A 25,248-nucleotide genomic window follows, 5' to 3' on the forward strand; every position below is an offset into this window, starting at 1 on the left:
TTTTGTGTCATCGTCAATGATTTTAATGGCATTATACTGTATCCACATGTGTGGTTGTATTTTTTAAAAAATCAAATCATCCTTACAATGGAATAAAGCTTCAGCAAATAAGAAATGTATCTCTGCATTTTTTGTTGAGTACTCCCAACTCCTTCCTGCCTCAAATGACCGGTTGTCCTTTTGGAAGTTTTTCTTGGTAGGCTATTTTGTTGTATTTTTGTCATTGTTGTCGAGCACCCCTTCTACTTTCTTGCTGTAGCGCGGAGGCCTACCTGAACTCTCATTTAGCAGGGCCACAATCAATTCTACATCAGCTCAGATGTTCGGGGAAATAATTTGAATGTATGTGTCAGACGTCAAGTTCTGATGAACCAACACGTTCCTTTATTTTAGCAAAAAGGGTACAATTGATCAAAAACAATATAGGTCTCAAACAATTTTATATAAAATATTATGCACAAGTACATTGTGTGTAACCAAAAAATACAATTATATTATGTCCAACCCAAAAATGTGATGGAGGGTGTTGGGTAAAAGGTAGGAAGAAAAGAGGCAAAGGAAATGGCTTGAATAAAGGAAGATAACATAAAACAGCGAAGTATCCTTCTCAGTCTAACCATTTGTCCTCTTTTGATAAACAGAGAAAATGTCCAAAACATAGGCCCTATTTATTTGGAAATGTACATTTTATTTCAATTTTTTTAATGTAACACTTTAGTCATTTAACAGACACGCTTCTCCAGGTGTTGCAAGCGCCATGCTCTACCAACTGAGCCACACGGGACACGATTAATTAAGCAGGAGTATTAGGCTACATACACCAAAAACATCACATTAAATTGCAATATTTCCTCACGGGAAATATCTAAATAAACAACTCCACAATTGGCTGATGTATGACCAGCTTTTAGGAAGGGTTGTGCATTGCCTCAACAGTTACCTGTGTTTACAACTGCAGTGATCTCTCTCCTATGCTGTCCACGACCTGGGCCTTCCTCGGCATGGTTAGGAACAATAACACATACTACCAGCTTCAGTTGTCTGTATTCGTTTTTTTCCAGAAATCTTCTTTAAGTTGGTAGATCAAGACAGTACCCAGTTATTCTTGGTTTCCTGCCTACTCCCATCGAGGTAGTTACAACTCAAGAGAGACTCTCTGAAAGTGGCCAGGGATAAAGTGGCATTCAACATGAATGATATTTGCTAAGCAAAAACATTGTGGTTCAAATGGCCTAATGAAATAATTTTTATGGATTTTCTCCCAATCTAATAGAAACCTTCCTAGAAGATTAAAAAGTAGGTGTTTTGCATCATCACAATAGTAACATTTATCAATAAATGTAAAAAGTAAAATACTCATGTGCAAATCGCTTTTGGGCAGTGTATTCCTCAAAATATTTTTCTTTTCACACCATAGAAGAATAAACCTGACATCAAATGTATCAAAAAGTAAAGGGGCGGCAGGGTAGCCTAGTGGTTAGAGTGTTGGACTAGTAACCGGAAGGTTGCAAGTTCAAACCCCCGAGCTGACAAGGTACAAATCTGTCGTTCTGTGCCTCTTAACAAGGTACAAATCTGTCGTTCTGCTCTTAACTGACTCAAAGGTAAAAAGATGATAAATGTAAACTATAAAGTTATAAAGCCAATTAGAATGTAATAGGGAATCCCTGCTCTAGTCTGCATCCAGGTTTTTCAGAACAGACCTATTTTACGAGAAATACAATAACATAGTTGTTTTGTTATTTCTTTTGTAGTTTTTAATAGTTGTCTTTATTCCAGTTGTATGCTACTGGTGTAGTTAGTATTCACGCTGAGGTGGATTTAGTCAATAGTTACATTAAACTGTGTAATAAATAAATGGCTTTGTTGCCACTGGTTGGCAGTGGTTTAGTGCCAGTTGTATGGCATGGTTTACAATCAATGAGGTGGTATAGCAAGCCTTATACATCCAGCTGCCTTTTTTCACTGTGCTGCATCAGCTAAAGGATTAACGGGTTCTTGTATTGTTTTTCATTGTATTGTCCGTGTTTTAAGATTTACTACTATTGATAACTTTATCATAACTGTGAGTTGATGTTAGGTTAGAGGTCAATCTTTTTTTAGTGTATAGTGTATTTCATGTGATTGGACTGTATGTCTATTTTTGTTGACAAGTCTAAAATAAAATAAAAATGTAACAGTATATATATTTGTTTTATTTATTACTAAACACTGCTTTATCATATCAACCATAAAAAAATATTCCCAGGTAAATTTCAGTAAAAAAATAAATAAAAAAAATAACTCTCCAACACAGACAAAAGTGGATGAAAGATGGTTAAAAGGTGCAATGAGTTCAGAGTTCAGTTTTATGTCCACTTTTATGCGTCTGTGCTTCTACTCTGGCTCTTGTTTCATAGACCTTAGTAATGTGGGGATAGATTGACTCCTCCTTTGGATTCCCACTGATGTAATATTGGTCTGTGTCTTCACTGTGCCAGGCCCGCTGTGGCACCTCCGAGGCTGATGTCCATGGAGGGAGAGCTGATGTGAGTGAAAGACCAGATGGGTGGAGGAGACACGGCTGTCTTGTGTGGCTGGGCTACCACATGCAGAGCAAGGTGAAATTTCAAGCCTCTTATTTCCCTTTCTTCTCCTGCTGACAGTCAGACATGATGGGCTATAAGTGTCTGTGCTCAAAAGGCTAAAGTCTTGTGAGGTCACTTCCTGGTAGTTGTCCTCACACTGCAGGCGCTTGCAGCTGGGTGGGGCGGCACTCGGGAAATCAGAGTCCAACCAGCTAAGCTTGCGCTTCTGATGGAGCAAGAGTGAAGAAAAACATAAATTAGATACAAGTCTTACATATTATAGATTGCTGTGGGAATCATTATGACAATTACATATTAAACAGTGATAGCTAGAGCAGTAAGAGACCCACTTTGACTGGCATACACAGCTGATTTTGGTGCCATCGTGGCGGAAGACTGGGTGTGGGGTTCTGGGTGGCAGCGACAGGGGTCACATGGGGGAACCACATCTTCAGCATCATCTCTACCTGCAGGAGGGTGCGGAGGAATTTTTCTCTGGAAAAAGAGGAGTTCTGTCATTAATAACATGTTACGACATGAAACACTTAAAGTAAATGTGTGACTACACCATAAGTTCCTGCTCGCTATGCACATGATGGTTTGCTTACCCCATGTCAGGTTTCTGAAGAATACCCAGGATCCTCTGTAGTCTGTCGATGGCAACGCTCGATTGGAAACTGCTAAGACCTCTCTCAAATCTCCCCGTCTTGAGTCCATTCAGAAGCTCCAACAGGGGTCTGATAAACTTTTGTAGCTCTGAACACTAGGAGAGAGAAGGGAAACAGAAAAACATCAATATCTTCTGTCTGATAATGTCCCTGGGTGAGAAAATCAGTAACAAAGTATGTTTAAATCAGTCTTAAAAAATTAAAATAAACTCACTTTCTGAGCAAAGGCCAGGTCTCCTTGTGTGGTCTCCTCTGTGCTTTCCTTTGTGCAGAATGCAGCACTGCAAGAGGAAGCCACCATGGATGGGTAGATGTTGGTGTGGGGACTCCCAGCCATGGACCAGTGTAACCTAGGGGCTGCCTCGCCACCCCCGGCCAGGGGGAATGTTACTGAGCAGGTCTTGCCACCCCCTGAGCTATCTCCCTCGCTTTCGGAGGAGAAGACATCAATGTCTGCCTCGTCCTCCGTCACGTCGCTCTCGCTGAGGAGGAAGCTGGGGGTGGAGGAGCGGGAGTCGTAGGACGGCCATTTGGTGGACATGCTCAACAAATGCATCCCTGGAGAGAGAGAGAGAGAGAGAGAACATACCAGGTCAGTCCCAAGGGATATTACAATTAGTAATAGCTGATGTAGAGTTAATGGTGACCTAGGCATTAGAACAAGTCCGGCATGTAGTAAACCCCCCCTTTAACAAAATGACATAGTCAGACATACCTATATCACAACTTACATTTTAAAAAACGATCAATAAAAAAACAATAACAAATCAAAAACAATAACAACGCAAATTCATGGGTTTCACGTCACGTTCCAGAATACTAGTAGGTGTGTCCCCTAATAAATATTCAAGAAGGAATGCTGTTAGTCACTGATATTGGTTCAAACTCCACGAGCTGTTGCGTTGCTATCTATACATGTGATCGTGTGCTGTGTGGAGGGGTGACGCACCCTGTCCAGTGGGATTTGGCTGTATCGCTCTAGGATTTTGTCAGCTATTAGTTACATTTCAAACATCTGACCATTTTAACATCAAACTAATTGACTACCCTGAAACAAAAGGCCAGAGGCTGCATCACACTACATTGTTTCACGCATTATAAAGTTGTCAATGTTCATTGAACGCTTCTCATAAATCCCCTATGCCTTTTCTTTAAATACTTACTGTATTCAGTTATTAAATAATATATAGATAACATACATAGAGATAACTAATGCCATGAACTGATTCCAGGTTGGTTTGAGGCGTTAACCAAAGGAAGGTTCGTGCTAGAGCTGGAAAAGCTGATCCTGAACCAGCGCATACTTCAGGCACAACCAATAATGATTTTACTATTTGCTTAATTATTGTAACCAACAGAGCACATTTGACAGTTCAAAACGAGCTTAAATAGGACTGGGGTAAAAACATATCTAAAGAAAAACATAAGGCACAGTAGGCTATAGCCGATATATCTCTTACCTTTTAGGATGAAGCCGATATCAAAACAATCAAATAAAACAGTCAAATTGATAACTAGTTGAATATCTGCTATTTCCTTCTCCTATTGCAATTCTGATAAGATCTTATTTTAAAATATATATGACTAACACTGATGTTGATTGCGCGCTCTAGTTGCAAGAGTCCTCTATTCCCAACGTCTCCGTACTGTTTCCTCCTTTTCCTCCTTTCAAATTCCGTTTACCTTTCAGTGCTCAGTACAGCGAGGGGCAACATGTGAATTGCTACCATGCGCTACACGTGCTGAACTGTGTGCACGGCCGCGATTGGTTAGCACTTGGTAAAAAAACGCTCTCATTGGTTGAGAATATAACCACTCAGTGACTACATAAATACTGATTGGCCCAGTAACTTACTTGTCACGCTTTTCTCTCACTGCACGTGTCAGACGTGTGGAAGGCTGTGGCTGTATCGTCAGCAAGGAAAAACACGAGGCAGTAACCACACGGTTTAAATAGTGTGGCTGAGGTGTCCTGTCCTGCATTATCATAATGTAAGGCTAGTGATTAGGCGGTACTTACGGTTTTGGAATCCACTGTGTAGAACACGGGACAACAACTGATGTCATCAGCTATGGATCAGCCTGATGATGATGCACCAGAGCTGGGGCAATAAATAATTGGATAATGGTCGAGTTAGGGTGGCTACCAACTAAACTCAGCAAAAGAAGAAATGTCCTCTCACTGTCAACTGTGTTTATTTTCAGGAAACTTAACATGTGTAAATATTTGTATGAACATAACAAGATTCAACAACTGAGACATACACTGAACAAGTTCCACAGACATGTGACTAACGTAAATGAAATAATGTGTCCCTGAACAAAGGGGGTGTCAAAATCAAAAGTGTCGGTCCTGTCCGTCCTGTCTCCCTGTAGCGCTGTCTTAGATGTCTCATTAGTACAGACATTGCAATTTATTGCCCCAGCCACATCTTCAGTCCTCATGCCTCCTTGCAGCATGCCTAAGGCACGTTCACGCAGATGAGCAGAGACCCTGGTTATCTCTTGTTTGGTGTTTTTCAGTCAGTAGAAAGGCCTCTTTAGTGTCCTAAGTTTTCCTAACTGTGACCTTAATTGCCTACCATCTATAAGTTGTTAGTGTCTTAACGACCGTTCCACAGGTGCATGTTCATTAATTATTTGTGGTTAATTGAACAAGCATGGGAAACAATGTTTAAACCCTTTACAATGAAGATCTGTGAAGTTACTTGGATTTTTAGTAATTATCTTTGGAAGACAGGGTCCTGAAAAAGGCACATTTCTTTTTTTGCTGAGTTTAGTAAAACTGTCATGCATGTTTACTCCCCATTTAGTTAAAGCTGCAATATGTAATGTTTTGGACAACCCAACCAAATTCACATAGACATTTTAGTTATAAATATGTCATTCTCATTGAAAGCAAGTCTAAGAAACTGTAGATCTGTTTGATGTGTTTATTTTTCTATGCTCCCCGTTCTTAATTTTTAATTTTTTTTATTACTTTCGGTTTTGTACACCAGCTTCAAACAGCTGAAAATACAATATTATGTTATGGAAAATATATTTCACAGCGGTTTAGACGGTACAATGATTCTCTACACTTTTTTTGTCACAAACTGAAATTATGCAACTATTACAATTTTAGCAAGAAGGATATGAGTGATTTAGAGTAGATCATGTTTTCCCAGGTAAGCACAACGCAGTCAGGGGTACGCCAAATAAAAATGTGATTCACATTTAAATATACACTGCTCAAAAAAATAAAGGGAACACTTAAACAACACAATGTAACTCCAAGTCAATCACACTTCTGTGAAATCAAAGGAAGCAACACTGATTGACAAATTTCACATGCTGTTGTGCAAATGGAAAAGACAACAGATGGAAATTATAGGCAATTAGCAAGACACCCCCAATAAAGGAGTGGTTCTGCAGGTAGGGACCACAGACCACTTCTCAGTTCCTATGCTTCCTGACTGATGTTTTGGTCACTTTTGAATGCTGGCGGTGCTTTCACTCTAGTGGTAGCATGAGACGGAATCTACAACCCACACAGGTGGCTCAGATAGCGCAGCTCATCCAGGATGGCACATCAATGCGAGCTGTGGCAAGAAGGTTTGCTGTGTCTGTCAGTGTAGTGTCCAGAGCATGGAGGCGCAACCAGGAGACAGGCCAGTACATCAGGAGACGTGGAGGAGGCCATAGGAGGGCAACAACCCAGCAGCAGGACCGCTACCTCTGCCTTTGTGCAAGGAGGAGCAGGAGGAGCACTGCCAGAGCCCTGCAAAATGACTTCCAGCAGGCCACAAATGTGCATGTGTCTGCTCAAACGTCCTGCACGGTCAGAGAGACTCCATGAGTGTGGTATGGGGGCCCGACGTCCACAGGTGGGGGTTGTGCTTTTACAGCCCAACACCGTGCAGGACGTTTGGCATTTGCCAGAGAACACCAAGATTGGCAAATTCGCCACTGGCGCCCTGTGCTCTTCACAGATGAAAGCACGTGACAGACGTGACAGTCTGGAGACGCCGTGACAGTCTGGAGAACGTTCTGCTGCCTGCAACATCCTCCAGCATGACCGGTTTGGCGGTGGGTCAGTCATGGTGTGGGGTGGCATTTCTTTGGGGGGGCTGCACAGCCCTCCATGTGCTCACCAGAGGTAGCCTGACTGCCATTAGGTACCGAGATGAGATCCTCAGACCCCTTGTGAGACTATATGCTGGTGTGGTTGGCCCTGGGTTCCTCCTAATGCAAGACAATGCTAGACCTCATGTGGCTGGAGTGTGTCAGCAGTTCCTGCAAGAGGAAGGCATTGATGCTATGGACTGGCCCGCCCGTTCCCCAGACCCGAATCCAATTGAGCACATCTGGGACATCATGTCTCGCTCCATCCACCAACGCCACGTTGCACCACAGACTGTCCAGGAGTTGGCGGATGCTTTAGTCCAGGTCTGGGAGAAGATCCCTCAGGAGACCATCTGCCACCTCATCAGGAGCATGCCCAGGCGTTGTAGGGAGGTCATACAGGCACGTGGAGGCCACACACACTACTGAGCCTCATTTTGACTTGTTTTAAGGACATTACATCAAAGTTGGATCAGCCTGTAGTGTGGTTTTCCACTTTAATTTTGAGTGTGACTCCAAATCCAGACCTCCATGGGTTGATAAATTTGATTTCCATTGATAATTTGTGTGATTTTGTTGTCAGCACATTCAACTATGTAAAGAAAAAAGTATTTAATAAGAATATTTCATTCATTCAGATCTAGGATGTGTTATTTTAATGTTCCCTTTATTTTTTTGAGCAGTGTATATATATATTTTTTCACATTTTCAAACAGTACATTTATATTTCCAACGGGCTATACGTACATTTGGGTGAGTTTTTTTCCCACCTGAATATCCTCGTTTCACTGCCAAAAATGAAATTCAAACATCTTGTATTCAGCGAAATAACACAATGTCAAATACAGGTAGCCTAGTCAAATAATTAACATCCAATCACATTAACCGTTACTCTCTCACGGGAAACCTTCACTCTTGCGCAGACATTTAGAATCGAAACATGACAATTTGAAAAATAAGTCACTGCAGTTTTTTTTTTTAGCAAGAATGAAGACGACTTTCGAGTAGTAAGACATGTATAAAAGCAACAGATACCTTTAATAAGAAGGAGCTAGAAGCATCTTATATTGTGAGCTACCGAGTGGCTAGGACAGGCAATCCCCATACTATTGTGGAGGACTTATTCACATACAAGCCAGTGAACTTTGTGCATTACAGCTGGATGAGTCAGAAGTGGCGGGCCTGGCACAGCTCCTAGTGTATGTCCGTTACGTTTATGGGGGGTCAATTAAGGAAGACATCCTCTTCTGCAAACCACTGGAAACCAGGACAACGTGAGAGGATATTTTTAAAGTACTGTACAGCTTTGTAACATCAAATGGTCTTGTGGTCAAGATGTGTTGGTATCTGTACTGATTGCGCAAATGCCATGACAGGGAGACATAGTGGAGTGGTAAAGCGTGTGCAAGCAGTTGCTCCCGACGCCACTTGGGTACACTGCAGCATCCACCGAGAGGCTCTTGCTGCCAAGGGAATGCCTGACAGCTTGAAAGACGTTTTGGACACTACAGTGAAAATGGTTAACTTTGTTAAAGCAAGGCCCCTGAACTCTCGTGTATTTTCTGCATTATGCAATGGTATGGGCAGCGACCATGTAACACTTTTACAACATATGTGCTGGTTATCAAGGGGAAAATAATTTGACACGTTTTTTAAAATTAAGAGGCGAGCTTAAAGTTCTTTACTGACCATAATTCTCACTTGTCTGACCGCTTGCATGATGACGAGTTTCTCACACGACTGGCCTATCTGGGTGATGTTTTTTCTCGTCCGAATGATCTGAATCTAGGATTACAGGGAATCCGTAACTATATTCAATGTGCAGGACAAAATTGAGGCTATGATTAAGAAGTTGGAGCTCTTTCCTGTCTGCATTAATAACAAGGACAACACACAGGTCTTTCCATCATTGTATGATTTTTTTGTGTGTAAATGAACTCAAGCTTACAGACAATGTCAAATGTGATATAGTGAAGCACCTGGGTGAGCTGGGTACGCAATTACGCAGGTTCTTTCCCAAAACAGACGACACAAACAACTGGATTCGTTATCCCTTTCATGCCCTGCCTCCAGTCCACTTAATCAGAAGCCACTGTCAGATTTCTGGATTGGGCTGTGCTCAGAGTATCCTGCCTTGGCAAATCTTGCTGTTAAGACACCGATGCCCTTTCCAACCTCGTACCTATGTGAGAGTGGATTCTCGGCCCTCACTAGCATGAAAACTAAATACAGGCACAGACTGTGTGTGGAAAATTATTTAAGACTGAGACTCTCCAAAACAACCCAATATCCTTTCAAGCACACCCTTCTCATTAACCTGTGGCGAGTTATTCACAATTTTTGATGAACAAATAAGGTTTAATATGTAAGACGGCTAAATAAAGAGCAAAATTATGAATTATTATATTATTATTTGTACCCTTGGTCCTGTAAGAGCTCTTTGTCACTTCCCATGAGCCGGGTTGTGACAAAAACACTCATTTGTATGTTTTACAAATGTATCTTATAGTGTGTGTGTGGCAGGCTTACAATGATGTCAAAACAACAACATTTGAGAGTGCGCTGACCCTGGTGCTAGAGGGGGTACGCAGCTGGATGTTGAATGTTTGAAGGGGTAGGGACTATAGAAAGTTTGGGTACTACTGGTGTAGATAAATTATACCCTATTATAGCCAATTACATTTGTTTGGATGACCCAACCATTCCTAAAACGTATCATCTGATCCAGAAATGAACAGGCCTAATTAAATCAAGCAATTATATTTGGAGGTCCTTCCACAATGTTGTTATGGAGCGTTTACAGGCATACTCAATCTCTCTCTATCCCAGTGTGTTGTCCCCACTTGCTTCAAGATGTACACCATTGTCCCTGTACCCAAGAAAGTGAAGGTAACTGGACTAAATGACTCATCTCGCCCTGTAACACTCACTTCCGTCATCATGGAGTACTTTGAGAGGCTAGTTAAGGATCATATCACCGCCACCTTACCTGACATCCTAGACCAGGGGTGTCAAACTCATTCCATGGAGGGCCTAGTGTCTGCAGGTTTTTTTTTTTTCAATTAAGCCCTAGAGAACCAGTTGTGGAGTTCCTTACTAACTATCAAACTTAATTCATCAATCAAGTACAGGGAGTAGCGAAACACCGCAGACACTTGGCCCTCCACGGAATGAGTTTGACACCTGTGCCCTAAACCCCCTACAATTTTCATCATGCCCCAACAGATCCATGGATGAAGCAATCGCAATCACCATCGCACTGCCCTCTCCCACCTGGACAAGAGGAAAACCTACGTAAGAATGCTGTTCATCAACTACAGCTCAGCCTTCAACACCATAATGCCCTCCAAGCTCATCACTAAGCTCGTGGCACAGAATTTGAACCCTGCCCTGCGCAACTCGGTTATGGACTTCCTGACGGGCCGACCCCAGGAGTTAAAGGTAGGCAACACCTCCGCTACGCTGGCCCTCAACACGGGGTCCCCACAAGGGTGCGTGCGTGCCTAGCCCCCTCCTGTACTGCCTGTTCATCTATGACAGAGTGGCTACGCATGTCTCCTAATCAATCATTTTGTTCTTAGACGACACAATAGTGGTAGGCCTGATTACCAACAACGACAAGACAGCCTAGAGGGAGGACAACCTCTCCCTCAACGTCAACAAAACAAAGGAGTTGATCATGGACTTTGGGAACCAGCAGAGGGAGCATGCCCCGAAAAACATTGACTGGGTCGGAGTGGAGAGGTTGAAAAGCTTCAAGTTCCTCGGCGTCCACATCACTAACAACCTGAAATGGTCCATGCACAGACAGTGTGGTGAAGAAGGCCTAACAGTACCTCTTCAACCTCGGGACTCTGATGAAATTTGGCTTGGTCCACCGAGCCACCGCCTGTTCACCCCGCTATCTATAAATTAGAGACAGTACAGGTGCATCAAAGCTGGGACAGAGAGACTGAAAAACAGCTTCTATCTCCAGGCCACCAGACTGTTAAATAGTCACCACTAGCTGGCCTCCGCCCAGTACCCTTGGAGGTCCCTGTTACTAGCTGGCTACCATCCGATACTCAACCCTGCACCTTTGAGACTGCTGTCGTATGTACAAAGTTATTGACAACTGGTTACTACAATATAATTTTACACACTGTTTTACCCACTTCATATGCATATACTGTATTCTAGTTAAGGCTCATCCAATATAATTACTGCTGCACACACCAAGGCACTAGTTATATTCCGGACTCTGAGGTTATTCATTCTAATATTTGTTAATTATTTTCTTTAAATGCTTTTGATTTGCAAACATAAGCATTTCGCTACACCTATGTTAACATAAGCAAAAAATATGCATTTAACCTTTATTTAACTAGGCAAGTCATTTAAGAACAAATTCTTATTTACAATGACGGCTTACCCCAGCCAAACCTGGATGACTTTGGGACAATTGTGCGCCGCCCTATGGGACTCCCATTCACGGCCGGATGTGATTCAGCCTGGATTCAAACCAGGAACTGTAGTGACGCCTCTTGCACTGAGATGAAGTGCCCGAGTGGCGCTGCGTATGTAATAATATTTTATTTTAAACAATAAGAATATCAGAATTTCAGGCAATTTCTTGAGACAAGTGTATCATGAGACATTGCTTGAAATGAGTGGCCAACATGTTGTAGATTTACCTTTTAAACAGTCTCCACAATTTATATTATGGTCTATCTATAGCCCGCTTTCCAAAATCATTGATTCTGACTTCCGCCACTTCTCTATTGGAGGTAGGTCAGCCGCCATCCAAAGAACTTGCAAATCCATCATAGATCATGTATTGCCCTACTCCACAATGCCAAGATGATTTGCTCTGGCCAGCAACCTCTGCAGAGCAGCAAGTGCTTATGCTTTTATGGGCGCAAGAGCACAAGCTCACATTTCAGGGCCCCCATTTAGAGAAACCAGTGGATGTGACAACCCGTCCGTAGTTTATGCATCTCTGGCAAGGAATGGACTTAAATGGACCGTTAAGGGGTGCACTATATAGGAAATAGGGTACAATTTGGGATGAAACCAATGTCTTAGGAGACTGATATCCTGCTGTCATGCATAACTACACTGTTGTTCAAATTCTCCTTTTAAAATGTTACATGATAAAATGAATATATTGTTATTAATTTGCAACCTAATCTATGAATTAAATTATCGATAAATTGTTTGTTCATTCCACAACAAATGCCATTCTTTTTTACAATACTCTAAAAATTTGAATAAAGGACATTTTCATTATAGAACATGGCATACCTCAAAAATAGTGCAATATGGCACAAAACTAACGAAAATAAGTGGTGGGAGCAAGCAAAATTGGTTCATTTAATCTCAGAAACAAACGTACTAGAAACAAACTTACATAATGAGAGAATTTATTTAACTTCAGTATTACCACAACTTTTGATCCAGGTGCGAAACATCAATTTGGCTTTGTGTCTAAAATGTTAACAATAGTTTGATGTAAATAGTTACTGTCAGGTTTCATACGAGACTGAAGGTTTCATTTCTCAAACAAGACATAGACATGCTCGCCTCTATAATGAACAGGGAAAATTACCATTCAAAACCGAAGATATCATTTCTACGATAAACTATTTTTCAAAGTGTCTGCCACGAATCCTAACCCTTTGGATTGTGGAATACAAATCTTGATCTTCCATCTGGGTAGTGCTAACTCAGTGAGCTCTTACTCCTAACGGTCCTCTTCACACAGACGGAACATAGTCCTCCACCTAGGAGCCGACCCAGGGGTCTTGTCTCTGCGTCCGGGAGATGAAGGAGATCTTCCTGGCCATTTCAGAATGATAGATCCTCTTGCAGTTCTCATAGTTCTCTCGCTGCCTGCGCCGACAGGGCTTCTCATAGTAGCGCTTTCGTTTCACCGTTTCGATAATTCCATCCACAGACAGCACTCTTAAGGGTGCAAAATGAGAGAGCAGAGAGAAATGGGTTAGAAGTAGGCCTATACCTGTATACCTTCCATGTAAAATGTTTTATTCTTTGATATGAGGATGTGTTAGCCATTATACGTCTCATTAAAAGGCTTATAATATAATGTCTGAGTAGTAGGAAATATTCATCCATCTCAAATGGCTGTTTTTTAAGTCAGCATCACACACGGATAAGACATAAGGGGGTTATCATAAGACTTAACTAGTCTTAAAATGCAATGCATCAGAACGTTAAAGCCACAGGCTTTAGGTAAAAATAGTCATTTCTAATATGCAAGAGGAAATGGAGAGGCTTAGGGAAAGGTAGACAACCAAGCAGGAAGGGAGAGAAAGCAGTAGAAAATAGCCCCTCCCCAATGGTAGCAATTTTGGGAGATACTGATTTGGTGATTGTGAACACAGTAGCAAGTTAAATCTTCAGTTCGCTAATTTGAGAACAAGATCTGGCAGCGCTCCGTTTTGGACCGTTTCGTTCCAGAACCCATTTGCCATAATCCGGTACCTCATGTGGCATGAAAAATTATTGGGACTGTTTGCTTTTATTAAAAATGTTACATTGCAATCAGAGTTAATTCAAGTTGCCGCCTCAAATTATCATGCCCGCAAAAGAAACAATGTGAAAACGTGCCTGATATTCAACGTAAAAAATTGTGTTGGGCCGGCACGGGTTTATGTTTGCACAACATTTCCAACGCGTGGCCGTGTCGCTCACAGAACTAGAATGAGATTCACGTTATTTGACGTTGCTCCCTCTCTCTGCTCTGATAGACATGAGCCTGCAACTCTTCTCTCTCCAGCTATGCACTTCATTTTCTTCCTTATAGAAGCATAGCGTCGGGAAGGGTGCTGGAGGCGCTGATGAAATGACCCGATGAATTACATTTACATTTAAGTCATTTAGCAGACGCTCTTATCCAGAGCGACTTACAAATTGGTGCATTCACCTTATGACATCCAGTGGAACAGCCACTTTACAATAGTGCATCTAAATTGAAATACATCTGCCAAAGAACTACTGCTGTCTGTTCAGAAACAAATTCAACAGTTCAGAACACTACACCAGGAGTAGGCCTATCATTTAGCCACAGAATCAATAGCTTTTTTTTCTTTCAATTGCCTAGCCGTGGATTGTGTGTAGCCCAATCACAAAACATGCCTACAGTCGGGAAAATCTTTCAGTGAACGGCATCAAATCAAATGTTATTTGTAACATGCGGAGAATACAACAGATGTAGACCTTACAGTGACATGCTTACTTACAAGCCCTTAACCAACAATGCTTTGAGAAGTTAAGAAAAATAAGAGTGAATGTAAAAAATGTCAAATACAAGTAACAAATCATTTAACAGCAGCAGTAAAATAACAATAGCAAGGCTATATACAGGGAGTACCGGTAGAGTCAATGTGCGAGGGGCACCGGTTAGTCGAGGTAACAGAGGTAATATGTACATGTAGGTAGAGTTAAAGTGACTTTGCACAGATAATAAAAAAAGTAGCAGCAGTGTAAGAGGGGTCTGAGTAGGCCTTTGATAAGCTGTTCAGGAGTCTTATGGCTTGGGGCTAGAAGCTGTTAATAAGCCTCTAAGACCTAGACTTGGCACTCAGGTACCGCTTGCCGTGTGGTAGAAAAGAGAACAGTCTGACTAGGATGGCTGGAGTCTGACAATTTTTAGGGCCTTCCTCTGACACCTCCTCGTATAGAGGTCCTGGATGGCAGGAAGCTTGGCCCCAGTGATGTACTGGGCCGTACGCACTACCCTCTGTAGTGCCTTGCGGTCAGAGGCCGAGCAGTTGCCGTACCAGGCAGTGACGCAATCAGACTCGATGGAGCAGCTCTAGAGCCTTTTGAGGATCTGAGGACCCATGCCAAATCTTTTCAGTCTCCCGAGGGGGGAATAGGCGTTGTTGTGCCCTCTTCACGACTGTCGTGGTGTGTTTGGACCATGTTAGTTTGTTGGTGATGTGGACGCCAAGGAACTTGAAGCGCTCAACCTGCTCCACTACAGCCCCGTCGATGAGAATGGGGGCGTGCATGGTACTCCTTTTCCTGTAGTTCACAATCATCTCCTTTGTCTTGATCCTGTTGAGGGAGAGGTTGTTGTCCTGGAACCACACGGCCAGGTCTCTGACCCCCTCCCTATAAGCTGTCTCATCGTTGTCGGTGATCAGGCCTACCACTGTTGTGTCATCGGCAAACTTAATGATGGTGTTGGAGTCGTGCCTGGCCATGCAGTCATGAGTGAACAGGGAGTACATGAGGGGCCCCCGTGTTGAGGATCAGCGTGGCGGATATGTTGTTACCTACCCTTACCACCAGTTGCAGAAGGAGGTGTTTCATCCCAGGGTCCTTAGCTTAGTGATGAGCTTTGAGGGAACTATGGTGTTGAACGCTGAGCTGTAGTCAATGAATAGCATTCTCACATAGGTTGGCGTGGGTTAGCGTAGAGGCAGTTCAGAGATTAAATTGGGGGGTCACATTCAGGTTTCACACTATCGGGGGAAACACAGATTGGAAAGCAAATGGCTCCTGCTGAAAAGTGAAGACAAATATCTGTCAGTAGGCTAACAAATTCACTACATAAGCAAAAGTATGTGGACATCTGCTTGTCAAACATCTCATTCCAAATGTATTAATATGGAGTTGATCTCCCCTTTGCTGCTAGAACAACCTCCACTCTTCTGGGAAGACTTTCCACTAGATGTTGGAACATTGCTGCAGGGACTTGCTTCCATTCAGCCACAAGAGCATTAATGAGGTCAGGCACTGATGTTGGGTGATTAGGCCTGGCTTCGCAGTCAGCGTTCCAATTCATCCCAAAGGTGTTCGATGGGGTTGAGGTCAGGGCTCTGTGCAGGTCAGTTAAGTTCTTCCACACCGATCTCGACAAACCATTTCTGTATGGCCCTCACTTTGTCATGCTGAAACAGGAAAGGCCTTCCCAAACTGTTTCCACAAAGTTGGAAGCACAGAATTGTCTAGAATGTCATTGTATTCTGCAGCGTTAAGATTTCCCTTCACTGGAACGAAGGGGCCTAGCCCGGACCATGAAAAACATCCCCATTTCATTATTCCTCCTCCACCAAACTTTACAGTTGGTACTTTGTATTCGCGCAGGTAGCGGTCTCCTGGCATCTGTCAAACCTAGAATCAGCTGTCGGACTGCCAGATGGTGAAGCGTGATTCAGAGAACATGTTTCCACTGCTCCAGAGTCCAATGGCGGCAAGCTTCAAACCACACTCTAGCCGATACTTGGCATTGCGCGTGGTGATCTTAGGCTTCTGTGCGGCTGCTTGGCCATGGAAACCCATTTCATGATGCCCCCGCAAGCAGTTCTTATGCTAACGTTGCTTCCAGAGTCCATTTGGGACTCCATAGTGAGTGTTGAAAGCGAGGACAGATGATTTTTACGAGCTACAAGCTTCAGCATGCGGTGGTCCCTTTCTGTGAGCTTATGTGGTTTACCACTTCGCGGCTGAGTCATTGTGTGTATCATCTTCCAAATAGGCCTATTGAGTGAAGAGCATTGTTTTTACTAAATAAAACGAGAGACAGGCTTTTAGCAGGAGCTAATCGGCCATCGCAGTTGAGTGAGTTGCACATAATTGGGCGAGTCAGTGAAACTGGAAAGCTTTTCTAGGACTATAATTTCATCCTCATATTGTACAATGTGTCTCCACATACCTAAATCCAATTGTATTGGTTACGTAGACATATTTTTAAGATGAGCAACTATCGTCCGTCCTTTGGTAAGTAACCTACCGAATGGATTTTAACATTTAAGCTTGAAAAACTGGCGAACGGCAAGTTGAATGTCTGCTTCCTGGGTTTAAAGGACAATGGCCAAATTCAACGTTTACCTTATGGATTCTGTACACACCGGAAGTCATGTCGGAATGACATTGATCAAGTTAGCTACATTTGAACGACGATGCTCAAAATAATAAGCCGACTTACAATAGCTAACATTAGTTATCTCAGTAACTTAAAAATACATGTGGATATACGATACCTATTTAGAGCCTTGTAAGCTGCATCGATATTGCCCTCTTGGACCATCACCGTCCGAGCAACGAAACGAAGGTGGTTCGCCATGTTGTGACTGATGCAGTCGTCCGGATGGATGCAAAAGACTACAAAGTCTTATGTTCCGCACTAATATGAAATTGGAATCAGAAAATCACATTCAACACTAGATGGCGCTACATCGACATCCTATCCTGTGCTTAAGCTTGACTTTTGTCTTGAACTAAATATAAATACATTTGATTAGATTCGACAAAATAAGATTTAAGTTTCATAATCATGTAATTAAATATTGATTTACTACTAACCAGGTAGCTCTGTTTTATAAAAGCTATATCAATATGTTGGTACTAGTCTTGTTGGTTTTATTACATTACATTTATTCAATGTTTCCACCAGTTACTAACATTTCTCAACACAAAATGGCCATATGGAATGCATAATTAATGTAGCAATATTCATTACACTCAGCTCCGTTTTAAATCATTCAGTTCAGGTCATCCAATAATTAAAATAAAATTCATGAATTAATGAAAATAATATTTGTTTAGACTTTTTTTAAAATTCTTGAATAGAATTTCAATCATCACATCATCTGAATTGAAATGGAATTTGCCCTATGAAGACACAAAGACACATTCATACATTGGGAATGACTGTTACCCTCAATTGCGCCTCTGTGTTTATGTCCTGTAAAATGAGAACGCATTCAGGGGAAACATGAACAATCAAGAGATTTGAAAGGATACTGGTCGTCATAACAACAGGGACTAGATGTCCTCACATTTTCTTCCGAGGACCTTCTCCTCTCCTTTATCTAACTCAGTCCTCAGCTGGGCCTCTTAGCCTCATAGGCTATGTCCAAGTGGCACCCTATTGCATACATTGTGAACTCCTGCAAACAACATAGATAAATGTTTTGGGTTGAATTTTGGGGGTTGGTAGAATACACAGTATTAGGTTTCCAGGAGTATTAGTTCTGATCCAGACTTGTTGAAATGTTCTTGGCAGGAGAAAGAGGAGAGGGAGGGGGGTTGTAAGAGGATGTGGAGGAGACGGAACCAGCGGGACAGAATTGGTTGGTAATTACCTCTTGACATTTGGAGAGAGAGAGAGAGGTGTACAAATACTTTAACTATTTGCACATCATTACAACACTGTATAAAGACATAATATGACATTCGAAATGTCTTTATTCTTTTGGAACTTTTGTGATTGTAATGTTTTCTGTACATTTTTTATAGTTTATTTCACTTATGTTTATTATCTATTTCACTTGCTTTGGCAATGTAAACATGTTTCCCATTCCAATAAAGCCCTTTGAAATTGAATTGAGAGGGTTTTAAACCCTCACCCTGTCTCCTCTCTGTTGTTGGGGTCCATTTGACTTTGATCTCTATGCAACACTTTTAAAGGCTGACAAATTGTATGGTTGCAAACTCATTTGCTCACGTTCCCCTAGATTTTCGAATTGCAATATGAAAAGTGAGTTGCTTGAATGTCATGATTTTGGGAGAGAGGATTTTCACTAGTGCAACCAAAGGGATGGAGAGAGGTACAGTTGAAGTCGGATGTTTACATGCACTTAGGTTGGAGTCATTAAAACTTGTTTTTCATCCACTCCACACATTTCTTGTTAACAAACAACTATAGTTTTGGCAAGTTGGTTAGGACATTTACTTTGTGCATGACACAAGTCATTTTTCCAACAATTGTTAACAGACAGATTATTTCACTTATAATTCCCTGTATCACAATTCCAGTGGGTCAGAAGATTTACATACACTAACTTGATTGTGCCTTTAAACAGCTTGGAAAATTCCAGAAAATTATGTAATGGCTTTTGAACCTTCTGATAGGCTAATTGACATCGTTTGAGTCAATTGGAGGTGTACCAGTGGATGTATTTCAAGGCCTACCTTGAAACTCAGTGCCTCTTTGCTTGACATCATGGGAAAATCAAAAGAAATCAGCCAAGACCCCAGAAAAAAAATTGTAGACCTCCACAAGTCTGGTTCATCCTTGGTAGCAATTTCCAAATGTCTGAAGGTACCACGTTCATCTGTACAAACAATAGTATGCAAGTATAAACACCATGGGACCACGCAGCCGTCATACCGCTCAGGAGGGTGGCGCATTCTGTTTCCTAGAGATGAACGTACTTTTGTGCGAAAAGTGCTAATCAATCCCAAAACAACAGCAAAGGACCTTGTGAAGATGCTGGAGGAAATGGGTACAAAAGTAACTTTATCCACAGTAAAACAAGTCCTATATTGATATAACCTGAAAGGCCGGTCAGCATGGAAGAAGCCACTGCTCCAAAACCGCCATAAAAAAAACAGACTACGGTTTGCAACTGCACATGGGGGACAAAGATCATACTTTTTGGAGAAATGTCCTCTGGTCTGATGAAACAAAAATAGAACTGTTTGGCCATAATGACCATTGAGGAAAAAGGGGGAGGCTTGCAAGCCGAAGAACACCATCCCAACCGTGAAGCACGGGGGTGGCAGCATCATGTTGTGGGGGAGCTTTGCGTCAGGAGGGACTGGTGCACTTCACAAAATAGATGGCATCATGAGCCAGGAAAATTATGTGAATATATTCAAGCAACATCTCAAGACATCAGTAAGGAAGTTTAAAGCTTGGTCGAAAATGGATCTTCCAAATGGACAATGATCCCAAGCATACTTCCAAAGTTGTGGCAAAATGGTTTAAGGACAACAAAGTCAAGGTATGGGAGTGGCTATCACAAAGCCCTGACCTCAACTCCACAGAAAAGTTGTGGGCAGAACTGAAAAAGCGTGTGTAAGCAAGGAGACCTACAAACCTGACTCAGTTACACCAGCTCTGTCAGGAGGAATGGGCCAAAATTTACCCAATGTATTGTGGGAAGCTTGTGGAAGACTACCCAAAATGTTTGACCCAAGTTAAACAGATTTAAAGGCAATGCTACCAAATAGTAATTGAGCGTATGTAAAATTCTGTCCCACTGGGAATGTGATGAAAGAAATTAAAGCTGAAATAAATCATTCTCTCTACTATTATTCTGACATTTAACATTTTTAAAATAAAGTGGTGATCCTAACTGATCCAAGACAGGGATTTTTTACTAGGATTAAATGTCAGGAATTGCGAAAAACTGAGTATAAATGTACTTGGCTAAAGTGTATGTAAACTTCCAACTTCAACTGTATAAGGAGGAGATAGTGGTGTTTCTGCAGTTACTTATAATAGGGGTCTGTTGTTTTGTAAACACATAAACATGTAAAGACATGAAACTGTGTCCTGTTCCAGAGAGGTCTAGAACATATCTCGTTGAGAAGCATTTCAAGATATCTGAAGGGGGAGGCGAACATTCACAAAGCATTACACTGTAACATTTCTGAATATACTTTCATTCAGTCTTGTATTCGGTTTTAGTAGAATCTGTTTTTTTGTCATCCCATTCTGAGGTACTATTTAAAATAGTTCAAATTCAGAAATGATCCTTTCCCCAGAAATTGAGCCCTTTCATGCACATCAAACAAGAACAATTTATGTGCTTTAAGGTCGCATATTCTTGAATCAGTTGGTGAACGTAATTAGGCATTGTATTTATATTTAAATAAGTTAAAGGGAGTGAAGGACTTGTACCCCATATTATGTTTTGATTGATTCATTGATATATTGTCAATATGGAATATGCAATTTTCTAATGTGCTCATTGAGAAGAGCTAGCCCATGATAGGAAATAGCCTCATATAGATGATTGCCATGGGTCATTGATCAGCATCACCTCACTGCTCTCTGCACTTCCTTCTCTCCTCTTTCTACAGGAGCTAACCCAACCTATCTGATTTCACATTCCAAAATCTTAATCTTCTTTACGATGGGATCCTCTTTAACAAACGTGAAGTTTTCAATAGGACCGATGATACCCCTTTCTTATCCTATCACTTACTTGCCCAAATTCTTGTTTTGAGTTCCACAACCTGATTTACCGCACTGGCGCCATTCAACTTCAAAGTGCAAGCATACTTTCTTAATTAGGGGTTATGTTCTTGCAGTTTGTTTGGCAATAAAATCCCACTCGATAGAACTGGCACTATATAAAAGTTTACATTGTAACCTAATGAAAATGTATCTAGCCTAGCTTACAAAACGCAATATTATATACTGTAATAGTAATATATATATCTAGGGTCTAGATATCTCAGTCGGCTATTTTACGTGAATATACAGCCACAATTCTAGATTCTTCCACCAATGCTTGAGAAGAGGAACGTGTTCTTTGGTTCCATGATGGATTGTTGCTATTCATTACCACCCAGGGCGCGCTCGGCACGCTTAAACCAAGCAAAACATAAGACAAAAAAGGCAGTTCGGCGACCAGATTGAATCAACCTCTGAAGGAGGGAGGGGGGATAGAGTAAACAGAGAGGAAGGACCAGGTAACGGTACCCAACCTGAGAGACGAAATGCAAAGGAAAATCAAAGTAGCTGCAAACAGTTTATTTTCACAGGGTCAGCAGAGAACTGAATAGTAACGTTATCTATTTTCTTCTGTAAGTATCGACTACTATAGCAAACAGTTACATCTGAAATGGACCGTAAAATTGCAGACTTCTCTGGGACGTGGAAAATGAAGACTTCTGAAAACTTTGAAGAACTCCTGAAAGCACTGGGTGAGCATTTTCATACTGTTATGAACATGGACGTAGCCTTTTGGTTATTATAACTAACATTCCAATGTCTTAATGCACTCTATATATAAATATGTTTGTAGTAGACATGTCTGTAAATGTATCGACTCTTTGATATAGTCTCAGATTATCATAAATTCTACAAATCACTGTTGCACATATTTATGCAATTGCAATTATTATTATTTTTTCTATCTATGGAGCCCAAGCCTTTGGTCAAGCATCCCACTCTGGGCTATGGGTGAAATGTTAAACCAGCTTGGTCTGTGGCCACACACACCCCTCAAGTGTTTCTTCTCCTCTGTGCATGTGTTTGGTTTTATGGGTAATTATGAGCTAGCCATATTATTTCTAATAATTATCTTGCTTGATCTATTGTTTTAAAAGTCCCTGGTTATCTTTTTTGAGGCACCCATCCACCTACACACTCCTGCACGCGCACACGCACACACACAGAAAGGTCACAAGGGCCAGTCAGTGGCATCCATTAAAATGTAAAGACAAATAACCTGTGGAGGAATGTTATATTTTACCTAGTTATTACCCATTCCTCATGAGATTGTAATTAAATCCAGTGTAAACTGCTTTCAGGGGCCCCTGAAATGGGCCCCCTGAAATATATCCCTCCAAAGACCAATTTTGCTCCAGGCAAAAAATAATCTTTCAAATGAGAAGGTTTGTCAGATTTTTATTTAGGGATAAGAATGTTCATTTGAATAGGCGAGAGGAATGAAATTCAGTCTGATTATTCATTCATTTAGTTGAGTAACATCCTGTTAATTGTATGAAAGTCTATGCTAATCATCCCTTAAGGTTGAATGAATGAGAGCTCTGTCTGAGATCAAACCCTCCCCTCTGATGTCTTTCCCACTACCCATAAAATAATGGTTATGCATGATGGCTGTGATATGGCTTTTCATCAATAGATGCATCCCAAATAGCACTGTAATTCCCTATATATATATATATATATATTCAAAAGCCCCATAGGGCCCTGTTCAAAAGTAGTGCACTATGTAATGAATAGGGTGCCATTTAGGATGCATTCAAGGTCTCCATTCTCCATCTACTCCTGTGATACCTTATTGGTCCCCTATGACCAGGTGTGAACGTGTTTATCAGGAAGATAGCCGTGGCTGCAGCCTCCAGGCCTGCAGTAGAGATCACCCAGCAGGGAGAGAGCCTCTCCATTCAGACCTCCACCAGCATACGCACCACCCATGTCTCCTTCACCGTGGGACAGTCCTTCAATGAGACCACAGTGGATGGACGCCTCTGCACGGTAATACTCCATTTCCACACTCTTCATCATCTTCATCTCTACATATGTTGCATGAAATATTTTTGTTACCATATGTGCATTTTTTGCCAGGACTCAGTGTATGAAATTAGGGGTCTGTATAAGCATGTGGAAATAATCTGTGTGTAACTTGATAGTTGTTCTTGGTAATGGTTTACTATTCTTACTTTTTATATGGTTTGTAGAGGGCAGCAAACATACCGTCTAACAGACTTGAGGAAGCAGTAACATGCTGCAACAGTACTGCGTACCAAATGAGAAGCCTCAGGGTCACATAAAGATCTACTGTGTCTTTCTATCTAACCACTTCACTACAACATGCAGTGTCATTTATCTATTCAATCCTTGCTTGGCCTTCCTCCTATGTTCTCCAGAGTACCCCTCGCTGGGAGACAGATAGCAAGATCAGCTGTGAGCAGATTTTGCAGAAAGGGGAGGGCCCTAAGACTGCCTGGACCCGTGAAGTGACCAATGATGGTGAACTGATTTTGGTAAAGAGTCCATTTTTATTGCCTATAAACGGTAATTCTACTCCTGTATTTGCATGTTAGGCTTTAACTGTAAATGGGGGAAAATATATGTGTTTGATTTATCAGAGTTTTGTATTAATTTAGTTATCATTTTCTTTCAGATAATGAGCGCTGGGGATGTCGTGTGCACCAGAGTGTATCAACGAGAATGAAAACTTTCAAGACTGTCAAATGTTTCATTTTGTGCCTCTTTTTTCACTTTTCTTAATTTCTACCTGTTCTGTTTGCTTATTTAATCTTCCAGTCATTCAGATTGTGGTTAACAAGATGTCAGTGGTGTGCTTTTTGTCAGACAGAGTTTGACTGTTGTGAAAGCCTTGTGTCAATTTATTTTGATGTTGTGTCCGTTTTATGTTCTCGTATTAGCTTGTAATGGTATCGTTTTTCCTACACAACCAAAGCTGTATTCATTCTCAGTATATCACATGAAAACCCATCCATATTTTTGTTCCATTTTTTTTACCAAAGCAACTGTAAACCATCCTCAAAATGTTGTTAAAACAATTACAAATTGCTCATATATTTCCAAAACCTGATTTTATTAGCTTTCTGATTCAAACCGAGACCTTGTCCATCACCGCTGTTCTGACTTTCTCTCTCTCCATACCACCTCCTTTCAACTTCTATCCTCTGCCTAAGATCTTTGTTTGCATCCCTCATTTATTTTCCACCCCTTCCTGCCACTTCCATGCCACTTGGCCTCTTTGACAAGTAGCCTAGCGGTCAATTGTGCTGGGCTAGTAACCAAAAGGTTGCTGGTTCAAATCCCCGAGCCAGCAATGTGGAAAAATCAGCCATTCTGCCCTTGAGCAAGGCAGTTAACCCCCAACGACAACTGCTGCCCTTCTCTCCTACACACCCTTTTCTCTATGTGCTCTCATCCCTTACCATTTTGTTCATTAAAGTTTTTATACTCCAAGAGAGAATCCATATTTTATGAACAACATATTATACTCCCCTTGTTCTTGCCAAATGAGAGACATTTGGCAAGAACAAGGGGAAAAAACAGGAGCGGTAGGGAAAGAATGAGAGTGTGAGGGACAATAACAAAATCATTTAATATTGAGAACGGTGCTATTCCCTCCGCTCTCCTTCCCAGCTGTACCTACTTACAGTATGAGCTCAATAAAAGGTTCCCCACCCCCTCTTCCCTGGACTCGGCCGGCACCCAGTTATCAAAGGGTAAAATGACTGCCTCTGATTTGTGTGAAGACGCTTGTAGCTGCTCTCCGACTCTCCGACTCTCCCACGCACCTCTGAACTGGACAGCCGAAACAAAATACAGTCACACTTACATTAACACATACTTGGGAGGACGGTTCAGTTCTTAGAAAATAATGGACTGAAGAATGGATTGAACAGTGCAGGATCTCTCGTGCACTTCCTGA

The 25,248-nt window shown here is 41.6% G+C and overlaps 3 protein-coding genes across 5 annotated transcripts; 1 reads left to right on the forward strand and 2 right to left on the reverse strand.

Annotated features, from left to right (window-relative positions):
• Positions 1–356: 356 nt before the first annotated feature.
• On the reverse strand, positions 357–5,171 carry LOC115131763 (circadian-associated transcriptional repressor-like). Of its 2 annotated transcripts, none has more exons than XM_029663727.2 (5): positions 5,091–5,171; positions 3,450–3,793; positions 3,176–3,330; positions 2,918–3,062; positions 357–2,793 (listed from the first exon to the last, which is right to left on the reverse strand). In XM_029663727.2, exons 2-5 carry the CDS (start codon positions 3,789–3,791, stop codon positions 2,377–2,379), a joined length of 1,059 nt encoding a protein of 352 aa, XP_029519587.1. In that variant the 5' UTR covers positions 3,792–3,793; positions 5,091–5,171; the 3' UTR covers positions 357–2,376. The 2 variants fall into 2 exon arrangements, with proteins under 2 accessions (XP_029519587.1, XP_029519586.1); XM_029663726.2 differs by lacking the exon at positions 5,091–5,171 and adding an exon at positions 4,696–4,956.
• A 7,553-nt stretch (positions 5,172–12,724) lies between these two features.
• On the reverse strand, positions 12,725–17,455 carry mrps21 (mitochondrial ribosomal protein S21). Its single transcript, XM_029663724.2, has 2 exons — positions 17,332–17,455; positions 12,725–13,282 (listed from the first exon to the last, which is right to left on the reverse strand). The coding sequence occupies exons 1-2, from the start codon at positions 17,412–17,414 to the stop codon at positions 13,102–13,104; spliced, it is 264 nt and encodes an 87-aa protein (XP_029519584.1). The 5' UTR covers positions 17,415–17,455; the 3' UTR covers positions 12,725–13,101.
• A 4,221-nt stretch (positions 17,456–21,676) lies between these two features.
• crabp2b (cellular retinoic acid binding protein 2, b) lies at positions 21,677–24,779 on the forward strand. 2 transcript variants are annotated; one of them, XM_029665499.2, is made up of 5 exons: positions 21,677–21,778; positions 21,898–22,012; positions 23,134–23,312; positions 23,705–23,821; positions 23,962–24,779. In XM_029665499.2, exons 2-5 carry the CDS (start codon positions 21,931–21,933, stop codon positions 24,010–24,012), a joined length of 429 nt encoding a protein of 142 aa, XP_029521359.1. In that variant the 5' UTR covers positions 21,677–21,778; positions 21,898–21,930; the 3' UTR covers positions 24,013–24,779. The 2 variants fall into 2 exon arrangements, with proteins under 2 accessions (XP_029521359.1, XP_064876612.1); XM_065020540.1 differs by having other exon boundaries at positions 21,682–22,012.
• Positions 24,780–25,248: the final 469 nt, after the last annotated feature.

This window comes from Oncorhynchus nerka, linkage group LG7, assembly GCF_034236695.1.
Source record: "Oncorhynchus nerka isolate Pitt River linkage group LG7, Oner_Uvic_2.0, whole genome shotgun sequence".
Taxonomy (NCBI): Eukaryota; Metazoa; Chordata; class Actinopteri; order Salmoniformes; family Salmonidae; genus Oncorhynchus; species Oncorhynchus nerka.